The sequence below is a fragment of the Porcisia hertigi genome, chromosome 34 (assembly GCF_017918235.1).
Source record: "Porcisia hertigi strain C119 chromosome 34, whole genome shotgun sequence".
NCBI lineage: Eukaryota > Euglenozoa > Kinetoplastea > Trypanosomatida > Trypanosomatidae > Porcisia > Porcisia hertigi.
In genome coordinates this window covers 141,254-158,491 of record NC_090593.1, presented here as the reverse complement: position 1 = coordinate 158,491, position 17,238 = coordinate 141,254, and the positions used below count along the sequence as shown (strand labels likewise).

At 56.4% G+C, this 17,238-nt stretch overlaps 5 protein-coding genes across 5 annotated transcripts; all 5 read right to left on the bottom strand.

Moving 5' to 3' along the window:
• Positions 1–287: 287 nt before the first annotated feature.
• On the bottom strand, positions 288–5,045 carry JKF63_01633 (uncharacterized protein; the record flags this gene model as incomplete). The annotated part of the gene is made up of 1 exon (XM_067897679.1): positions 288–5,045. One exon carries the CDS (start codon positions 5,043–5,045, stop codon positions 288–290), a length of 4,758 nt encoding a protein of 1,585 aa, XP_067753836.1.
• Positions 5,046–6,381: 1,336 nt separating this feature from the next.
• On the bottom strand, positions 6,382–7,533 carry JKF63_01632 (uncharacterized protein; the record flags this gene model as incomplete). Its single annotated transcript, XM_067897678.1, has 1 exon — positions 6,382–7,533. The coding sequence occupies one exon, from the start codon at positions 7,531–7,533 to the stop codon at positions 6,382–6,384; it is 1,152 nt and encodes a 383-aa protein (XP_067753835.1).
• A 1,257-nt stretch (positions 7,534–8,790) lies between these two features.
• Positions 8,791–11,154, bottom strand: JKF63_01631 (uncharacterized protein; the record flags this gene model as incomplete). The annotated part of the gene is made up of 1 exon (XM_067897677.1): positions 8,791–11,154. The coding sequence occupies one exon, from the start codon at positions 11,152–11,154 to the stop codon at positions 8,791–8,793; it is 2,364 nt and encodes a 787-aa protein (XP_067753834.1).
• A 1,116-nt stretch (positions 11,155–12,270) lies between these two features.
• Positions 12,271–13,959, bottom strand: JKF63_01630 (uncharacterized protein; the record flags this gene model as incomplete). Its single annotated transcript, XM_067897676.1, has 1 exon — positions 12,271–13,959. The coding sequence occupies one exon, from the start codon at positions 13,957–13,959 to the stop codon at positions 12,271–12,273; it is 1,689 nt and encodes a 562-aa protein (XP_067753833.1).
• A 1,312-nt stretch (positions 13,960–15,271) lies between these two features.
• Positions 15,272–16,345, bottom strand: JKF63_01629 (uncharacterized protein; the record flags this gene model as incomplete). Its single annotated transcript, XM_067897675.1, has 1 exon — positions 15,272–16,345. The coding sequence occupies one exon, from the start codon at positions 16,343–16,345 to the stop codon at positions 15,272–15,274; it is 1,074 nt and encodes a 357-aa protein (XP_067753832.1).
• Between the last annotated feature and the right edge of the window lie 893 nt (positions 16,346–17,238).

Sequence of the window (17,238 nt, the reverse complement as noted above, 5' to 3'; positions counted from 1 at the left end):
GTGGAATAGTGAATGAATACACATACACACGTACACACACACACACACACACACAGACACACAAACGTACACGTCGATTAAGTCAGGCACGGGTCTAGTGGAATTTTGCGTTGCGCATTTCTTTTCGTTTTTTTTGTCTTATTCGATGTTTACAGAGAAAAGCGGCGGCATCCAGCCACGGCTTCCGCCCACTCACGCTCGGACCGCATCCAGGCGCAGGAGGAGGGAGAAGGAGGGGGGGGGTGGGGGTGGGCGAGACGGTATAGTAGCGGCATTCGTTGAGTGTGTCACATCGCGAATAGGTCCAGTCGGAAGACGCCCTCGGCAGAGAGCGACCGACTTGAGAAACCGCCGCGCCGACTGCGCTGAGTCCCTGCCCCGTACGCGGCCGTGGACGCCATGTATGAGCTGCGCAGGAACACCTCCCTTGGTGTCGGTTCCACACCCTTATTATGCTTGCTAGACGCCGCGGCTTTGCCAGACAGCGGTAGGCTCACTTGTGTTGAGTTTGCTGCGTTGGCGCTGCGTTGACGCGAAGGGATTCGTCCCGTGTTAGAGCCGGGTGGCGCAATGCTACCCTTGTCGAGCAGTATGTTGAAGCTGCTCGTGCCAAGGGGAATTGGTTTGCCAATAATAATACTCTCCGATACGCTGAGATTGACGTCCTCCCTCTCTGTCATAGCCGCATTGTATAGATGCTCTGTGGTGCGCTCGAAGGATGCCATGGTTAGGACGTTGTTATTCATCTTCTGGATGCCGTACCGAGTGATGCCCAGCACGACTCCGCGGCTCGTCATCACGTCAGCCAGGAGGTAGATATGCCGAATGTCAATGCTGAGAGAGTAGGCCTGCAGGATGCTCGTGATCTCCGTCACGATCGTCTCACGGGCCGCCTCGATGCCGAGCGCCCGCTCGACCACGGCGACGTGGTTGCACGTAGTGCGCTCGCCATCCACATATGGTAACGACATAACCGACAAGAGCTCTGCTCCCTCCGCGAGCAATTTCTCGGCGTGATCGGCAATCATGACTCGATTGACGCCAGGGACGCCACCAACGACCAGCTCTGGCAAGAGGGTCAGGAGGTGTTGTATGTTGAAGTGAACGCGCCCCGGGTCTTTTTCGTACGACCTCACGACGAGGGAGTCGCGGCTGATCACGTCAATGCAGGCCTCTGAGAGGTGGCGCAGCGGTGACATTGGTCGCGCGGCTGCAGCGTAGAGTCGCTGACATACGACCGCCGCATCCACCGGCAGCAGCAGGCGCTCGATCAGCTCCATGTCGAGGAAGATTTGAATGTAGTACTGCCGCGGCGTCACCACTTCCACCATCTCGCGAGTTATCTCCTTCAGGAGGACGCGCTCCATCAGGCCCTTCACAGCGCGTGCGGCTTGGTACTGCGTACGCCTCCCAGACGCGAGGTCTACCGGCATGAACTCGTCCTCCAACCGAATGGGTGCCGTTATAACTGGTGTGGCAATGTTCTTGTTGGCGTTGATGATCTCCACGAGGCGCGGTACACCCTGCGTGATGCTCATACTGGCGACACCAGCGAAGTGGAACGTGCGGAGCGTCATCTGCGTGCTTGGCTCGCCCACGGACTGAGCCGCAATGGCACCGCACGGGGTGCCTGGCTCACAGAGTTTGCGGCGCACCTTGTACGCTGAGGTTGTGAGAAAGTGCAGCAGCATTCCCTTGGTGAGTGGAAGCAGTTCAGCCAGCAGCGACTCTGCGCACACCTGCACAGCCGCTGCGCTGGTCGGCGAATCAGCAGCGACCGAGGGTGAAGCCTCGTTAAGCGGACTTGACCTGCGCATCGCCCCGCTTCGGAATGCGTCTTCGCTCGCCGCTGCAGTGGAGTGGGTGTCCAGGGGCAGCTTCAGCTTCTGGCGTAGCCCAACCAACTCGTCGCGCTTCTTCCGGAAAAATGCCTGAAGGTCGTCGCGCAGCCGGTCGCTGCCTTTCTGCTGCGCTAGCCATTGCAAAAGTCGCAGACCAGCTGCCGCGGAGGACACCGCAGCACCCTTGATTGCTGCCTCCGCTTCCACAAGGTGGGCACAGGACGAGAGCGTTGTTGAATCTGCGTGTAGCAGGCCATGCACGAAGGTCTCCACCTCGCAAGGGAGCATCGACACGGCGTGCCACTCCTTGTAGAGTTTGTGGTACTTCTGGAGCACAGGGTCCGATGAGGCGGCACGGCCACCGCCTTGGCTTTTGTCACAAATGATGGCGTTCATTTCCTTCCGAAAACTGGCGTAGACGGCACGGCTACTGAGCCACTCCTGGTCGAGATTGAGCGGCGTTCCGTGTGGCCCTTCCATCAGCCACGGGTCCATGCCATCCTCGCCGTACCGAAGCTGCACAATGCTTCCCTGCACACTGCGCACCGAGGCGTCGTAGCCAACACTCAGGTTCTCCATGGCCTTGCTGAGGCGGCGGTAGATGTAGCCGGTCTCCGCGGTCTTGACGGCGGTATCCACGATTCCCTCACGGCCGGCCATGCCGTGAAAGAAAAACTCCGTCGGCGACAGACCAGAGTAGAAGGAGCTGGCCACAAAACCGCGCGATGCGGGGTCCTCGGCAAAGCGCGGAAAGTGCGGCAGGGCGCGGTCCTGGAAGGCGTTCATGATGCGCTTGCCGCTGACCGTTTGCTGTCCCACGCACGCCATCATTTGTGCCGTGTTGAGGGCGCTGCCTTTGCTACCAGAGTTCACCATGATAAGAGGCGCGTTCGACTTGGCGTCCAGCGTTTGGACGGCGGCCGAGCCACACGCGTCGCGCACCTGCGACAACTCTCCGTTCAGCATTGCCTCCAGGCTCTGCTTTACGCTCATACCAGGCTTGGGGATGAGCCGGCCAGTCTTGGCGAAGGAGATGAGACGATCACACTTCTCGAAGGACACCGCCAGCACAGCCGCCTTCTTTTCGTTCAGTGACGGCGTTGGCGACACATCACCGAGGCCAAGGGAGAAGCCGTAGTTCTGCAGGTAGCGGGCGGTGAACTGCGCGATGCGCGACATGCACGTCGCCGTCTGCTCCCCTCCGGTGAGGGCGTAGAGGCGGGCAAATAGTCCATCCTTGGCGCCACCGCCCAGGAGTTTTTTGTCGAGCCGACCAGAGATGAAGACGGAATCGAGGAACGCTATGTACCCCTCTGAGGGGTCATCGTGCCTACCACTGCCAGAGTAAAAGCGAGCTTTCGCCTCCAAGTTGAGCAGCAGCTGTGTCTCTGGAGTCGGTCGAAGGATGAGCTCGATGAGTTGCTTACCAGTCCACCGCTCCGCCGGTTTCAGGATAGCTGGGATCGGCAGCGCGTACTGTGTCTCCGCACCCAGCCAGTGCGAAACCATCTGCGTGAAGGAAGCGCGGTCGAAAAGGGCGTCGCGGGCGGTCACCAGGTAGGCGGCCGTCAGGAAGTCCTGCGTGCATGCGATGATGGGCTCACCGTTCTTGGCTGTGATAATATTGTGTGATGTCAGCATCAGCTCCTTGGCCTCTGCACGGGCCTCTTCGGTCTGCACAACATGGATGTTCATCTCATCACCGTCAAAGTCGGCGTTGTATGGTGCACAGCAGCACTCGTTGAACCGAAAAGTACGGAAGGGCAACACGCGCGCGCGGTGCGCCATGAGTGAAATGCGGTGGAGCGACGGCTGACGATTGAAGAGGATGTAGTCTCCGTTCATTACATGCCGCTCCACGACGTCGCCAATGCTCAGACGCGCGGCGATGGCTTCACGGTCGCGAGCATTGCGCAGCGACTTGCGCGAGCATTCTTTTGAGAGATACGCCGTGAGAGCACCTGGGTGCACGTGCGGGCCGTTGCGCACGAGCCGTCGCATGAGCTGGATGTTTCCAGCAAAGACGCGCTGCGGGTACGTCAGCACGCGCGCGACGCGCAGTGGCACGGCGAGCTCGTCGATGCGAAGGTTCGGATCAGGTGAAATGACAGACCGCCCAGAGAAGTCGACGCGCTTTCCGCTCAGGTTTCCTCGGAAGCGACCCTGCTTGCCCTTCATGCGCTGCGCGTAAGACTTGCACTCAACGGTGCGCAAGTGCGCAGGAAACCCTGGCAGCGCCGCATCCAGCAGTCGTGCCACACGTGTCTGCAGCAGCTCCCACGTTTCCACACCGCGTGCTGCGTCGTTCGCTCCGTCGTTCATCATGTCAGAGCAAATGAGAATTTCGTTGTACTGTGTCGTCAGGTCATCCTCCCGGATATGACTGGTTGACGACATGCCGCGAGGCCGCACGCACGCTGGTGGGACAAGCAACGTGGTAATGAGAAGGCTGCAGGGACTGGTGCCGGGTTGTAGGCCTAGCAGAGGCACCTGCTCCAGCGGAACCGCCTCAAACAGCTCCTTCACGCGTTGCGGGTGCAGAAATTCGTGAATGAATTCCTTGTGGGAGCCAACCTCTGAGTTGTGCATCACAGCGGAACGCAGCTTCTCCTGGAGGGACGCTGCCGGGTCCTCACTTGCTTGCTCCCCGCGTCGCAAATCGACGAGGTACTTTTCGTGTACTATGCGCATTGGCCGCACCCGCCGCACGGTACCGTTCACCCCGCCACACACGAGACACACGCGCGTCTTGTAGGCGTCCTCCTGGATGCCCTTAATTATGGCGGCGCGCTGCTGTGGCTCTTGTGTCGTGGATCGCAGTCGCCGCAAGTAGTACTCCATCTCCTCTCGCGTTAGAAGCACGTTGGAGCACACCTTGCAGATTGTGCGGCATACTCGAATGACTGCCGAGAAGTATCCGAGGTGGAAAACGGGGGCCTCGAGGTCGATGTGGCCGGCGTGTCCAGTGCAGTCGGTGCTGCGCTTGCCGCAGGTGTTGCACACCGACAATCGATCGCTCGGACCCAGGCGGCTATCGTTGACACCAAAGTTCTTTTCGGCACCCATCACACGGCGGCAGGGGAGGACCGAGAGACGGTGAATGGTGTCTTCAGAGAGAAGGCTGTACTTGATCGAGGTCACCTCCACCGGCTTATCCAAAAGCGGCTGCACAAATTGCGCAGCCGTGGTTGCCGTGTGTGCCATTGCGTGACTGGCTGTGCGTGTCGGCCCCTGTCTGCGTGTGCGCGCTCCACTTCACTCGTCAAGGCTGGGCGTCAAAAGGGTTCGGAGAGGGGGGTGAATGGAGGGGAGGGGAAGGGGGAGAGCACAAAGTGAGCGGAATGAAATGGGAGACACAAGTGTAGGGAGGAGAGCAGTCCAGCTCCTCCCCAACACACATACACACACACACACACACAGGGATATCCGCGAGAAAAGAAAAATCGAGTAGTTACCTTTATCTCGTTAAAGATATACACACACGCAGGTGCGCACTTCGATGCACACATGTGCAGAGCTGTGACTCGAAACAGCGCGTCACAGCGGTCGACGGCAGCAGCGCGGAGGATGAGGAGCGGAGATAGAAGCAAGGCAATCAGAGATAAGTAGGAAGAGGCCGCAGAGAGAGACGAGTGAGCGAGATAAACGCCTGAGGTCAGCTGTAACGATACACCTTTGCTTTCCACAGCAGAGACGGTAGAAACACACACACACACACACACACACACGCAGACATGCACACACAGACATGCACAAACAGAACTCTCTAGCCACCAACTTGAGCGTGTGCATATCTTTACGCGTTTTGCGTTTCACCTGCCCGTCTCTATGGTCCCCCTGCACGTGTGTTTAGGGGGGAGGGGAGAGGGCAGGGGGGAGGGGGGACTTGAAAAACGGTAGCAGAAGATGGTGCGCAGTTGCGTGTGAAATTCTGAAACAGAAACCGCTTGTCGCACAACAGCTGTAAAATAAAAAAAGGCAGTCGCGAATACAACAAAAACCTTTTGTTTTTCGTTTCCCCAGCACCACTACCCCTCAAATATACCCAAACAGACATGTGTTGGCCGTGGATTGGATGCGAAATCCTTCCGAAACCGGTGGTGGTCCAGAACTCGCCCAGACCCCGTCCTGTGTCTCCCACTCCCCACCCCCTCTGCCTTTCCTTTGATTTATTTCTGTTTTTTTCTTTTTTAAAAGGTTATCAGCGATTTTGTTACGTGTGTGTGTAAGAGAGACGCTTTAAGCTCTCCTGAGAGAAACTACGTCACTTGCACACACACAAGCACACACACACAAGGCCAGTCAGCTTGACTCCCCTCTCCCAAAATAGACGCTCGCAGAAGTGCACGCCACGAGGAGAGAGAATGTTTTTGTCTCATCATCCAGACACTCCCTTGGGGTTTTCATTCTCCTGCCTCTTGGCTGCAGACAAACAGACAAAAATACACACGCACACACCAGTGCGCACACACGCACACACACCTTCTTTCTTTTTCTGCTCTCATGTATGTTTTTTTTTTCATCCTTCCACCCCTTTTTTTCACGCGTCTGCATTGACGTCCATGCCGAGCCAGGACACGATCGGCGCCACCTTCTTTCGCATCATCTCCCCCAGATTCGGGTCGACATCGCCCGAGCCCTTCGTGTCGTTGATCCAATCGGCGATGCTGCGGTCACGCAGAACGCCCTCGACAAACAGCATAAATATCAGAATTGCGAACTTGTCAGGGGTGTAGCTGACTGCAAACTCCTTTGCACACTCGCGAAGGAAGGTCTTTTGAATCTTCTTCTCACGCTTGTAGAACTCCGTCAGCTCCTTCTCGTCATAGCCCTCAGAGCGAGCGAAGAGCTCAGGCACCGTGCAGACACGCTTCAGCAGACGAGCGTGCGTCTTCATGGTCGACAGGAGGTCGTCGCGGTGTTCGAGTTTCAATGCAGACAACACCATCGGTGGCCCGTAGTGCTCCGGCAAGTTGTACTGGCTCATTAGACGCACGGCGCAACCGACAAGCTCGTCGTTCTTGCCCCAGGCCTCCTTCAGCATGCGCGCGAAGACGAACTTGGGGTCTTCGCGGTCGTCCGCAAGGTCTGACTTGATGGCTGCTTTGCGGACCGACTTGCTGGCCGACTCATTCACTGGCATGGGCGTCGCGGCCGCTTCATCAGTGACCCGGGCATTTTCTTTCTTACGCGCCTCTGCAGCACCCTTGGCTGCCTTCGCCTCCTCTGGGTGCTTCAGGTAGTACTGTGCCATGAAGGTCTTGGTGCGGTGCTCCTCAAAGTTGGTTCGCACACCACAGGCACCGCACACCATGCTGACAAAGGCAGTGCCCCTCTTACCAGTTTCGAGGTCGATGGCCGTCTCCGGGTTGCCGCAGCTCTTGCACAAGACAAATTTGCGAATGAACTCGTACAGCTTCTCCTGCATACGATCGGAGGTGTGTGCACCCATCAGCAGAAACTTATTATCTTTCGTCGACACTGTACGCTGTGCGCCGAGCTCGAACTGGAAGTACTTCATGAGCACCTCCTCAGGGCGGTTGATCGCCATGCACACATCTTGAATGTTTGGCAGCACCGTTTTAATACCGTTACCGCTACCCTCCACCTTGGTCAGCACAACAGGCATCATGTAGCGATAAAAGGCATCATTCTTCTCGTCCGGGTTAATGGGCACCATCTGAGTCGCCATCTTGGCTGAGAGGAAGCCGACGCTTCGAGAAGCGTGCAGAGCGGGGGAAGGAGGAGGGAGGAGAGGGGGGAGAGAGTATCCCGGGAGAGGATAGTAGAGGATTGGCAGCTGAATCACAAGGATCTGACAACTATTCGTATACCTGATGTACCTCAGCACCAGATAAGCACACAAGTAGCAATAATAATAATAAAAGAAGAGGGTCAAAACAAAAAAGAATGGGAGATCTTACGAGAATGTCTGCGGTTGATTCCTGACGTAGCGGCGTTGTGCTGCATTGTGTGCGTGTCGGTGGATACCACACATGTCGTTAAAAAACAAAGAGTCGCAGAGACAAAAAAATCACACACCCATAGTGTGTGTGTGGGGGGAGGCGGGAGGGCGGGAGAGTGGGAGCACGAGGAAGACACGCAAGTGGTGTAAAGAAGCAGGGTGTGGCGGGGACCCGTTGTCGTGGCAATAAACGAGATTTCGGGAGGGAGGGAGGGGGGGGGAGTTAGACATACCCCAGTCGCGCCGAAGCGTGTTTGGCAAAGGTGCCCGCAAGAAGGAGAGAGCCTCACGGGCTTCATGTGTGAGCAGTTTCCAATCAATGTGCCCCCCCCCCCCACCTCCCCGCCCCCCCGGGAAGGTGCACTCGCCCTTTGATTAGATACCCTGCCAAATACGCTTCAACTCTGAACGGGACCGCGGATTGTGTTCTGAGCAAAGGGGGTTGGAGAGGGAGAGAGAGAGAGAGCGTGTTGGGGTGGGGTGGGGAGAAGCACATCGTTGGGTACGTTGTTCCGTTCAAGGCCGTCGACACAAAGGGAAGCAGAAGAGAGGAGTGGGATAGGTTGGAGGGGATCAACAGAGTCGGGTGCAGTGACGCACGTGTAGCCCAGACATGGTAAGGGGGGAAAAAATAAACAAAACAAATAAACAAGTCTCATCATTTTCTTTGGCCGCACACACCAATATTGTGTGTTTGGGGGCGGGAGGGGCGGGAGGGGGGGGGGGAAGAGGAGGAGGGGAGGGGAGGAGGGAGAAAAAAAAGTGCAGGCAGAGGCCTTCAGCTGGAGTCCACACAAAAAAGCGATAGATCAATACTTTACATACGTGCCCAGGCGATGCGGGGCAGGCGAGGCAGAGTTGCAGTGCGCGTTTGAAATGGATGGACAAGAAAACATGCGCAGACCACCGTACTTTGTACCACATTACTTGCGTCGACGTATGCCCCTCTCCCCCCCCTCCCCTCCCTCCCCCCGAGGGGCACCTCTAAAACACGTCCACCACGTCTAGCGAATCCACCGACCTCAGTCGCGCCGTCAAGGCCGAGACTGTGTCGCATGCGATGCACATTTTCTCCAACTGCGCCCCGCTCAGTCCACTCGAGCCGGTATTAAACACTTGCAGCGCGGCACGCAGTTCGGTCAGTTGTGAAACGGAGAGACGTCCTCGACTTCCGCCATCTCCTGCCTGCGTGGCGAGCTCGGCGGCATAGTAGTGTTCAACCATCTGCGTTGCGCACTCGTCATCGAGCATGCCCAGGTCTAACGTCACGTCCATTGTGGTCGAGGACCTGATGAGCGGGTGGATCCTTTCGGGATGATTCGTGGTGAAGACGGCAATGAACGCATCCGGCAGATTGAGGCCGTTGAAGAGATCAATAAAACGCTTGACCGTGATGTGGTCGCGGGCGAGCTGCTCGTACACCTCAGTTTCGTTCAGAGAATTTTCATTGTCATGAGAGTCGTCGTCGTCACCGTCAAGAGAGTTGCCGGTTCTCGACCTTGCAGATGAAGGTGGTGACACAGCCGGCGGCTTCCCACAGTCACTCTGATTGCCGCCTCTCACCTTGTTGCCAGAGGACATGTTGGCCTCCCCCAGCTGCCGTTCTTCCGCTAATTTTATCCGTTGTTCTTGCACTTTCTTCAACGCTACCCAGGCGTCGCCTATCGCATCGAAATCCTCAAAAACGTACACGCACTGATGCGGGCGAACACTTATCGTTTTTGCGTCCTCGCCCGGTTGCCTGCTCCTGCTGAGCTCCATGTCGAAGGGCTGCAGAATATCCTGTAGCTCGCCAACAGTGAGAATGTCGCTCATGGAGACGACCACAAGGTTGCGCCAAAGATAACGTGCCAGCGCCTTCACGAAGGATGTCTTGCCGGTGCCAGGCGCTCCGTGCAGGAAGAAATTGAGCCGAGGTGCCACACCTGGCACACCGAAGCGGCCGCGCTCCTCCACAAACTCATCGAGGATCGACAGTATTCGTTCCTTTTCGGGGAAAAAAAGCGAGTTGAAGGTTTTGCCTCGCGTTTTGCTTGACAGTGCAGCGCAGCGGAGGCCTATTTGGCCGCCAGCGATTGTCGTCGTCGGCGACACCAACTTCGGCACAGCGGCGGTGGCGGTGGCGCAGTCGCCTGCGGCCGTTCCCACGCTCACTGGGGCCGCACTGTCCAGTACATAGCACCTCCCCGAGATCTTGGCATCTGATGCTGAGCTGCAGCCCAGTTGCAGAAGACCGGTACCATTCTTGGCAGAGGCTGTCATCCGCATTGACGGGTAGATCACCATGAGCGCCCTTGTCCTACTCTGTGCTATGTGACCCAGGTACCATGCATGGACACGACCCAGGAATCCCTCAATGACATCTTCGGCTGACCGTGATGCCTCGTACTCCCGAATGCCACCTGGGATGTTCCTGCTTTCGCACAGGGCCTGCGAGTGCTCGTGCGGGAGCGGCTTACGATACTCAATGATGATCATGCGCTCCTCCGGCGCGCTCTCAGAATCACCAAAGAAGGCCGATTCCGAGTGCCCGCCGTCGCCACTTCTGCGTTTCTTGCCCCGAGCGCCTGTCTTCCCTGCAGCCGGGTCGAAGGGACCCTTCTCTGAGCAGACCTCATCTATTCTGCCCTCTGAACACGGCTCAGGGTGCTCGTCCATGTCTTCGGTGTACTTGCGCATGCTGTAGAACAAGTAATTATTCAATTTGTCAACCTGGTTGAGTGTACCTACCGGGGCACGGAGTTGCTTGCTTCCCCCAGAGTCCTTTGAGCTCAACTGGCTGTAATCCGACCCCGACTTATGCTCGTCGTCGTCGTCGCCGCCGCCGCCTGTGACGTGTTTGTTGAGCAGCGAACGTACGAATAGCCCCGGCTCGACTTGGATAGACTGTCCACAGCTAGGGATAACGCTAAGCTCCATGCAAGAGGCTATGACGCGTCCGAAAAGTGAGTCGAAGCGTGCCGAGTAGGGCACCCACTCCTCCTCAAACGTGTCTGAGTTATTGAAAATACACGTATACTCGTAGTCGGCCTCAGCGACAGCATCGCAGGCGTTGGGGGCGCGCTGAAGGGTGCGCACGTAGCAATAGGAAACGTACCCCATAATGTTGCGAATCATTAGGTCATCTTGAATGATGCGATTGGGGCGCACCCGCTCCTCCACCGTGGCGATTTGCCTGTCGAGCCGCGACGTGAGGTGCCGATAAAGAAAGTTAGGCCAGGTATGATAGAGGAAGGAGAAGACGCGCAGACACAGGAGCGGCACGACAGCAGCAAGAAGCAGCCCTGTGATTGAGTTGGCACTCTCTGAGAATAATGATGGGACTTTTATTTCATCAGTGAAGTCCATTTTTATCTGGAGTGGCTGTGACCTTTGAAAAACAACAAAAAACGGATTTCTGTTCTGGTTAGCGGGTGAATGTGTTTCACGATGGCGATGTGAGCCTGCGTATCTGGGGAGAGAGACCTTTGGGGGGGAGGAGGAGGGGGAGAGGGAGGGAGGGAGGTCCACCCATGAACTGAACCGATTTCTGATGGCGAAAGAAGAACGACAGGGGACGATGAGAGCAGCAGGGAAGAATCAATGTGGCGTTTCTCAGCCGGCACTACAAGTGCCCGGCTTGACAGGTTTAGGGTTGCGATCAAAAAAGAAGGGAGGGTCGAGAGTGGAAGACGGAAGTGCCTTTAGCGTTGTACATGCCCCCCCCCCCCGAGGGGTTTCCCGTTTGCGACACACACACACACACACACAGAGAGAGAGACATACGCGTCCTCTTCCCCTTATTTTCACAGCACCAGTACCACCTCCCCCAAGCGACCACTGCCTCCTCACACCACTGAGGGGGAGGGGAGGCGTCCTTGCATATGAGCGACAACTTCGCAGCACGCAACACGTCTTGCATCTGCCACAGGTGTCACGCCTTCTGTTCTCCCCCAAGCGCATGTGCATATTCATATTTTAAGCTGTATCCGCGATATCCTCGCGTGTGAGGCGGATTCGAGTAGGTGCGTGGCGCACATCTTCGAGGGAGAGGAGAAGTAGAAATGGCGGAGGAGGGGGAGTCGGTGAGGTACTCGTGTCGCCCCATGACGAGAAAGCCTACAGTGGATTTTCGTTTCACGCAGGCTTCTGCACGCACGACCACACAGTTGCCCAGCGCATCCCCGACCTCATTCTTGTTTCTTTCCCACTCCAATCCTTCCTGGTATGTGCGCATGTGGGTGTTTGCCTCTTTACGTGCGCCTCTGAGCTTCGGTCATACAAAAAAAAAATGGTGGAGGAGGGAGGCAGCTCTGAGCTCGAACGCAAGCGAGAAAAGATCGCGGTGGGATTAGAATGGGGGGAGGAGGGTAACAACAGAGGGGCCTCCCCTCTCCTCTCTCCCCCCTCCCGCCATTGTTCATTGTAACGCACCCACACCCACACACACGCAAACCCAGAGTGCACACGTGCACGCCAACACGCTCAGTCTCTTGTCTTCTGGATTTCGTTCTCCAACACAGGGATGGGAGTGCGCCGCGACGTTTTGCGGTGGTAGGGGCCTCGCACAAATCGCTTCTTGCGCGGCTGCACGTCGTCCTTCGCTCTACGCTGCCGAACCGCAGGAACAAAGACCTCGGCCACGAGCAACGGAAGGTACGTAGTGACCTCACCATAAACCTTCACAAACTCCCCCTCCATCCTCACCTTACCCCACGAAAGGGCCTCCTCCGGCTTGGCACCTGCGTCGGAGCCGTCGAACTCCTGACCGTTATTTAGAATGATCGTGAAGTCGGCGCCGTTTCGCATGAGGTTGGCGTTGCATACGTGATGCTTCACAACGCCGCCACCGCAGATGAGCATGCCAGTCTTTTTGCTGAGCATCGCGAGCTTATTAATAGAGTGCACGTCACGGACGAGGTCCACCTGCAGCTGCTCCACTGCCGGAGGCTCGTCGAGAACCTCCGTGGCTGAAGACAGGGGTGTGTTGCAGGCTCCCTGCACTTCTCTCGGGGTTGGTAGAGGCAGCAGGTAGCCCGCGATGTCGCCGTCGACGAAGGAAGGGCTGTACAGAGGAACTTGTTGCAGGGCTGCCCAGTAGACGACCGTTGTACGTGCCCTGGCGAGCGCTTCCGCACGATAGAGTTCTGCAGAGTCAACGTTGCCATCTCGCTCAGCTCCCTGACTATTTCCATTCGATGATGGCACCCCTGCGGTTGGCACCAGAAGATTATTCGTTACGCGAGACGTGGTGCTCTGTAGAGCCTTTAACGCCTCCGCGAGCATGTCGACCAGCCACAACCCACACAGTGCCCACACTTCGCTGGGTGTGACTGACCAGTTACACACGTCATTGTACTTATCAGGAATCGGCTGGGTTGCAGCAGCCTCGCGCAGTTGTGTTTGGCGTGTGCAGAGACGGCGAACAAAAATGCGCATGAGGCAGTCGAATAAACCAGAGCCGGGGCTGCCCTGCAGCGGGTACTCGATGTTGCCAAAGCGCGCCGGGTTCACTGCCCCGATCGCTGTATGAGCAGCGAAAGGCTTTGCCGCTGCCTCTGGTGCTTCGCTAGCGTAGTGGTGGACTGTATAGGTTGCACAGGCGCGGCGTAGGTCATGCTCCACCCCACCGCCGCTCAGAACGATGGAGCAAAGAAAGGCGTGAACGCCAGGCGCCTCCTCGTCCGGGTGTGGGGGGCCGCCGTATGTCTCGGTGTATTCTTTCTTCAATCGAGAAAACATAAGTTGATCATCTGTGCCGTCCGCCGACACGTCTGGCGAGCGATGGACGACGCCCTCCTGGACGAGAAAACGGATCGCCTCGCGGCAGCCAGTGCCCATGAGGTTGGCGGTCACGCCCATGAACAGGCTTGGATACACCCGCTCTTGACGCACCGCCTTCCCGTCCTTGCCGACATCGCGCGGCACCAGCACGTACTTGCCATCCTTCATCTGATACACCTTTGAAGGCGGTTGCTGTTGAATCATGCGCTGAGCAATGGAGCAGGCGAGACCATAGTTTGTCGCCTGAAAACCCATTCTGGGGTACGACTCGATGATGTGCTGCGCATTGTCAAAGCCCGACTTGGGGCCCCTAACGTGCGTCAGCTTCTCGACCGCCTCAGCTGAAGCAGCCGAGGACACGAGCACTGCGGACTCCGCAATGTTCGCCATGTACCTTTTTTTTTGTATGTGTGTGTGTGTGTGTGTCGGCACGCCCGTGTCTTTGGTTGTTGCACAGGGGGATTGGCGCCCCCACTGAACGACAGGGTGAAGCGGTGAGAACAAAGTGTGTGTGTGTGTGTGTGTTTGTGTATGTGTCGGGGGAAGGGGACGCGAGAGTTGCTCATACGAATTCATTGTTTGAGGTGAACACCCTCACAACGACTGACGCGTGCTCGTACGCATCTCTGCGTGTACGACGCGGCGGAGAGCCGGCACTCACGTCCGCGTAGATACGCATGGAACGGCTCGCACAAATTATGTTGTGAGAGATGACGGTGCATTCATTACATGGGCAAATAGGGTGTTCATCCAAGAATCGCAACTACATGAGGGAAAGCGAAAAGAGCGACAAGACGATCTACAAAGTCACGGGCCTACACCAAACACACGACCACACATAACGGCCGGTGAGCTGTCGGATGAGCAGACGGTGTTTACCGGGAGGGGGGCACCGGCCGGCAGATGCAGATGCCCTTGTAGTCTGCTCAAACAAGGAGGTGGGGAGAGAACAATCAAAAATGAAACAGAAGCCCGAAAGAGGAAACGTTCGAAGGGGAAGAGACATTCTGTTTCTGTTGTTGTGGTGATGGAGGAGGGCGAAGAGGGGGGGGAATGCTACAGGTAAAGTTAGGAGATGTGGGAAGGACTAGAAACAATGAACGACATACATCAACATTGGCAACACAAGACACACACACACACACACCAGACACACACATCAATATGCCTGTACGTATATATGTACAGGGGGATTGAGGTGGAGGGGGGGGGGGAGGGGGGCGGCAAATGAACAAATCCTGTGACGACACACAAACGTGCATATATAAATAATATACATACCTGAGTGTATGTAATGTATGTATGCGGTGGGAACACGACGCGTATTCATGTCACTATAGGGGCGACCACCGGGAACCCCTGCACAATCAAATGCGAATGTCACTAAACTCGAGCAGAGACACCGTCAAGTAAAAATAGACTGCCGTGATAGGGGAATCGGCATCTGTGGGGGAAGGGAAGTAAGACTGAAGGGGAGGGGGGGGGAGAACAAGAAGCGTGCATGGAGTGACAGATGAGGCTCTGCTCAGTCATGCAATGGCCCGTACGCGCCCGCGTTATTGTCCCGTATTCGTCGAGCAAGACCCCCTTAATGTGTTCTGTAGATTTTGGAACTGAACTACGCTTCCTCCCCCCTTCCTCTCCTCCCCCTCCCCTTCCTCTCCTCCTTTCACATGCCTTCGTGTATTGGACCTCCACCGGCCTACTCGAAGATAAAGGGCTCTTCATGCTCTAGCAGACGCCGCTCTTCGCACATCATTGCACCGCAGCCCCACTGCACAGATGGCCTGGACAGGGAGTCGCTTCTATTTAGCTCATTGCTATGAGACGTAATGGTAGTGTTGTACTTCGTTGGGGGGTCCTTGGTATACTCACAGGACGCTCCAGCAACGTGGGTGAGTTGCAGATGCTTGTACAGCAGGCGCCGCGCGCATTGAAACTCCTTTGCAATCTCGGTCTTCATCCAGCCCACAAGGAATGTTGGTGCCCATCCATTAGGGCTCATGCACGACACGTACGTGCAATACGTCTTGCGACCGACCATCTGGAAGCGCCAGCCGAACAGGACGGCGCCACGCACGCACTTCTCCTTATGGGTGATCACGTTTTTTACATCAGGGTATTCGACACTCGTACCGTAGATGTAGTAACACTGCTGCTCCGGGACGTAACGCTTCTCAACAAGATAGATGAAATCACGGGCCGCCACCGGGGGTGGGGCGCTGTAGCGATTGTACTCGATGTGCCAGTCACGAATCCCCATGTGGCAGAGTTCCTCCAGGTGGTCATTGTCATTGCCAATATACTGCACCGGCAGTTTGGGGTTGCGAGTGATGATGTCGTACTGATCGATGCTGTTCGAGTAGCATTTGCGCTCGTTTAGGTTTTGGGCATGCATCAAGGTCAGCACTTGTGCCGGTGTCACGTCGTCGAGCGTGAAGGTGGCGCGGGCAAAATTGTAAGAGCCGACGTGGGGGCGGGTGAAGAGACGGATATCGCCATCGCGGTCAGTAAAATCAACCTGTTTGAACCCCTTTCGGACCTTTGTGTCCGAGAGAGCGCTGTGCAACAGCGGAAGGTCATCGCTCAGGAGGTCTTGAACAGCCGCATACGTGTCGTTGAGCACGCGCTCCGTAGTGTCTGTGTCCTCGATGTCCTCTATGACCTGCAGAGGGAGGGCACACGGATACGGAGGTTGCTGAGAGCCGGCAGCGAGACCACTCTTCTCTGCCACTTTGTACGCGGCGTCGCCTACAGAAGAGATGAATTTAAACATGGGCAGAGAGAACGCGGAGGGATAATGCGTATGATGTATGCGTGTCTGTCTGTCTGTCTATCTGTGCTCACAAGAAAAATAAAAGGATCGGAAGAAGAGGAGAGGGAAGGGTAGAAAAAAAAAGTCAAAAGTAGCGAAAATATGAGGATGGGTATCGCGCGGGGAGGGAGGGAAACACTCTTCGAAAAATCAAAATAGACAGCAACGGAGACGGAGCGGGGCGGCGTACGAGCAAGCACAAAAAACACGTTTACCCGAGAGAGAGAGACGAAGAAGAAACGAGAGAGGAGGAACCGAGTATCGCGCCGTTTCCACACCCGCTCGCGGGCGGATTTAGAGCGACTACAAATACGCACACACACACACACACACACAAAGACACGAGCGATCACGGAAACCCACGCGGATGGGGCGCAGAGTAGGAGAGGGAAGAGTTTGTTTTGGCGGGGGGGGGGTGGGGGGAATGAGGAATGTTGGAGAGACCCAGAAGGCTGAAAAGAGACTAGAAAAGCAGAATGAAGATATAAAAGGGGTAAAAATGAAGAGGGAGGGGGGAGGGGGGGGGGGGGGGTGGAAGGGGCGCAGAGATATTCGAGTGAACGCGAGTTTCGATTCGCGTACCTTTCTTTCGAGTCTCTTACCGAGTTACTCCCGTTCTTATTAGTCCTGTGTCGAACTTTTCGATTGAGAGAACAAGGAATGCAAGGTGTTGGGCATGTGCGTCTTAATCCAGCGTGGTATGTGCGTTGACACACGCCAGTGGAAAAAAAAACACAATCAGGCGGGGGAAGATGATGCCGAGTCTTCTTCAGAAGAACAACAAACAGCCTTACATGCACAACCCCTTCAAGATGCTTGGAAGAAAGCGAAAGAGGGCGGGACGAATAAGTCTG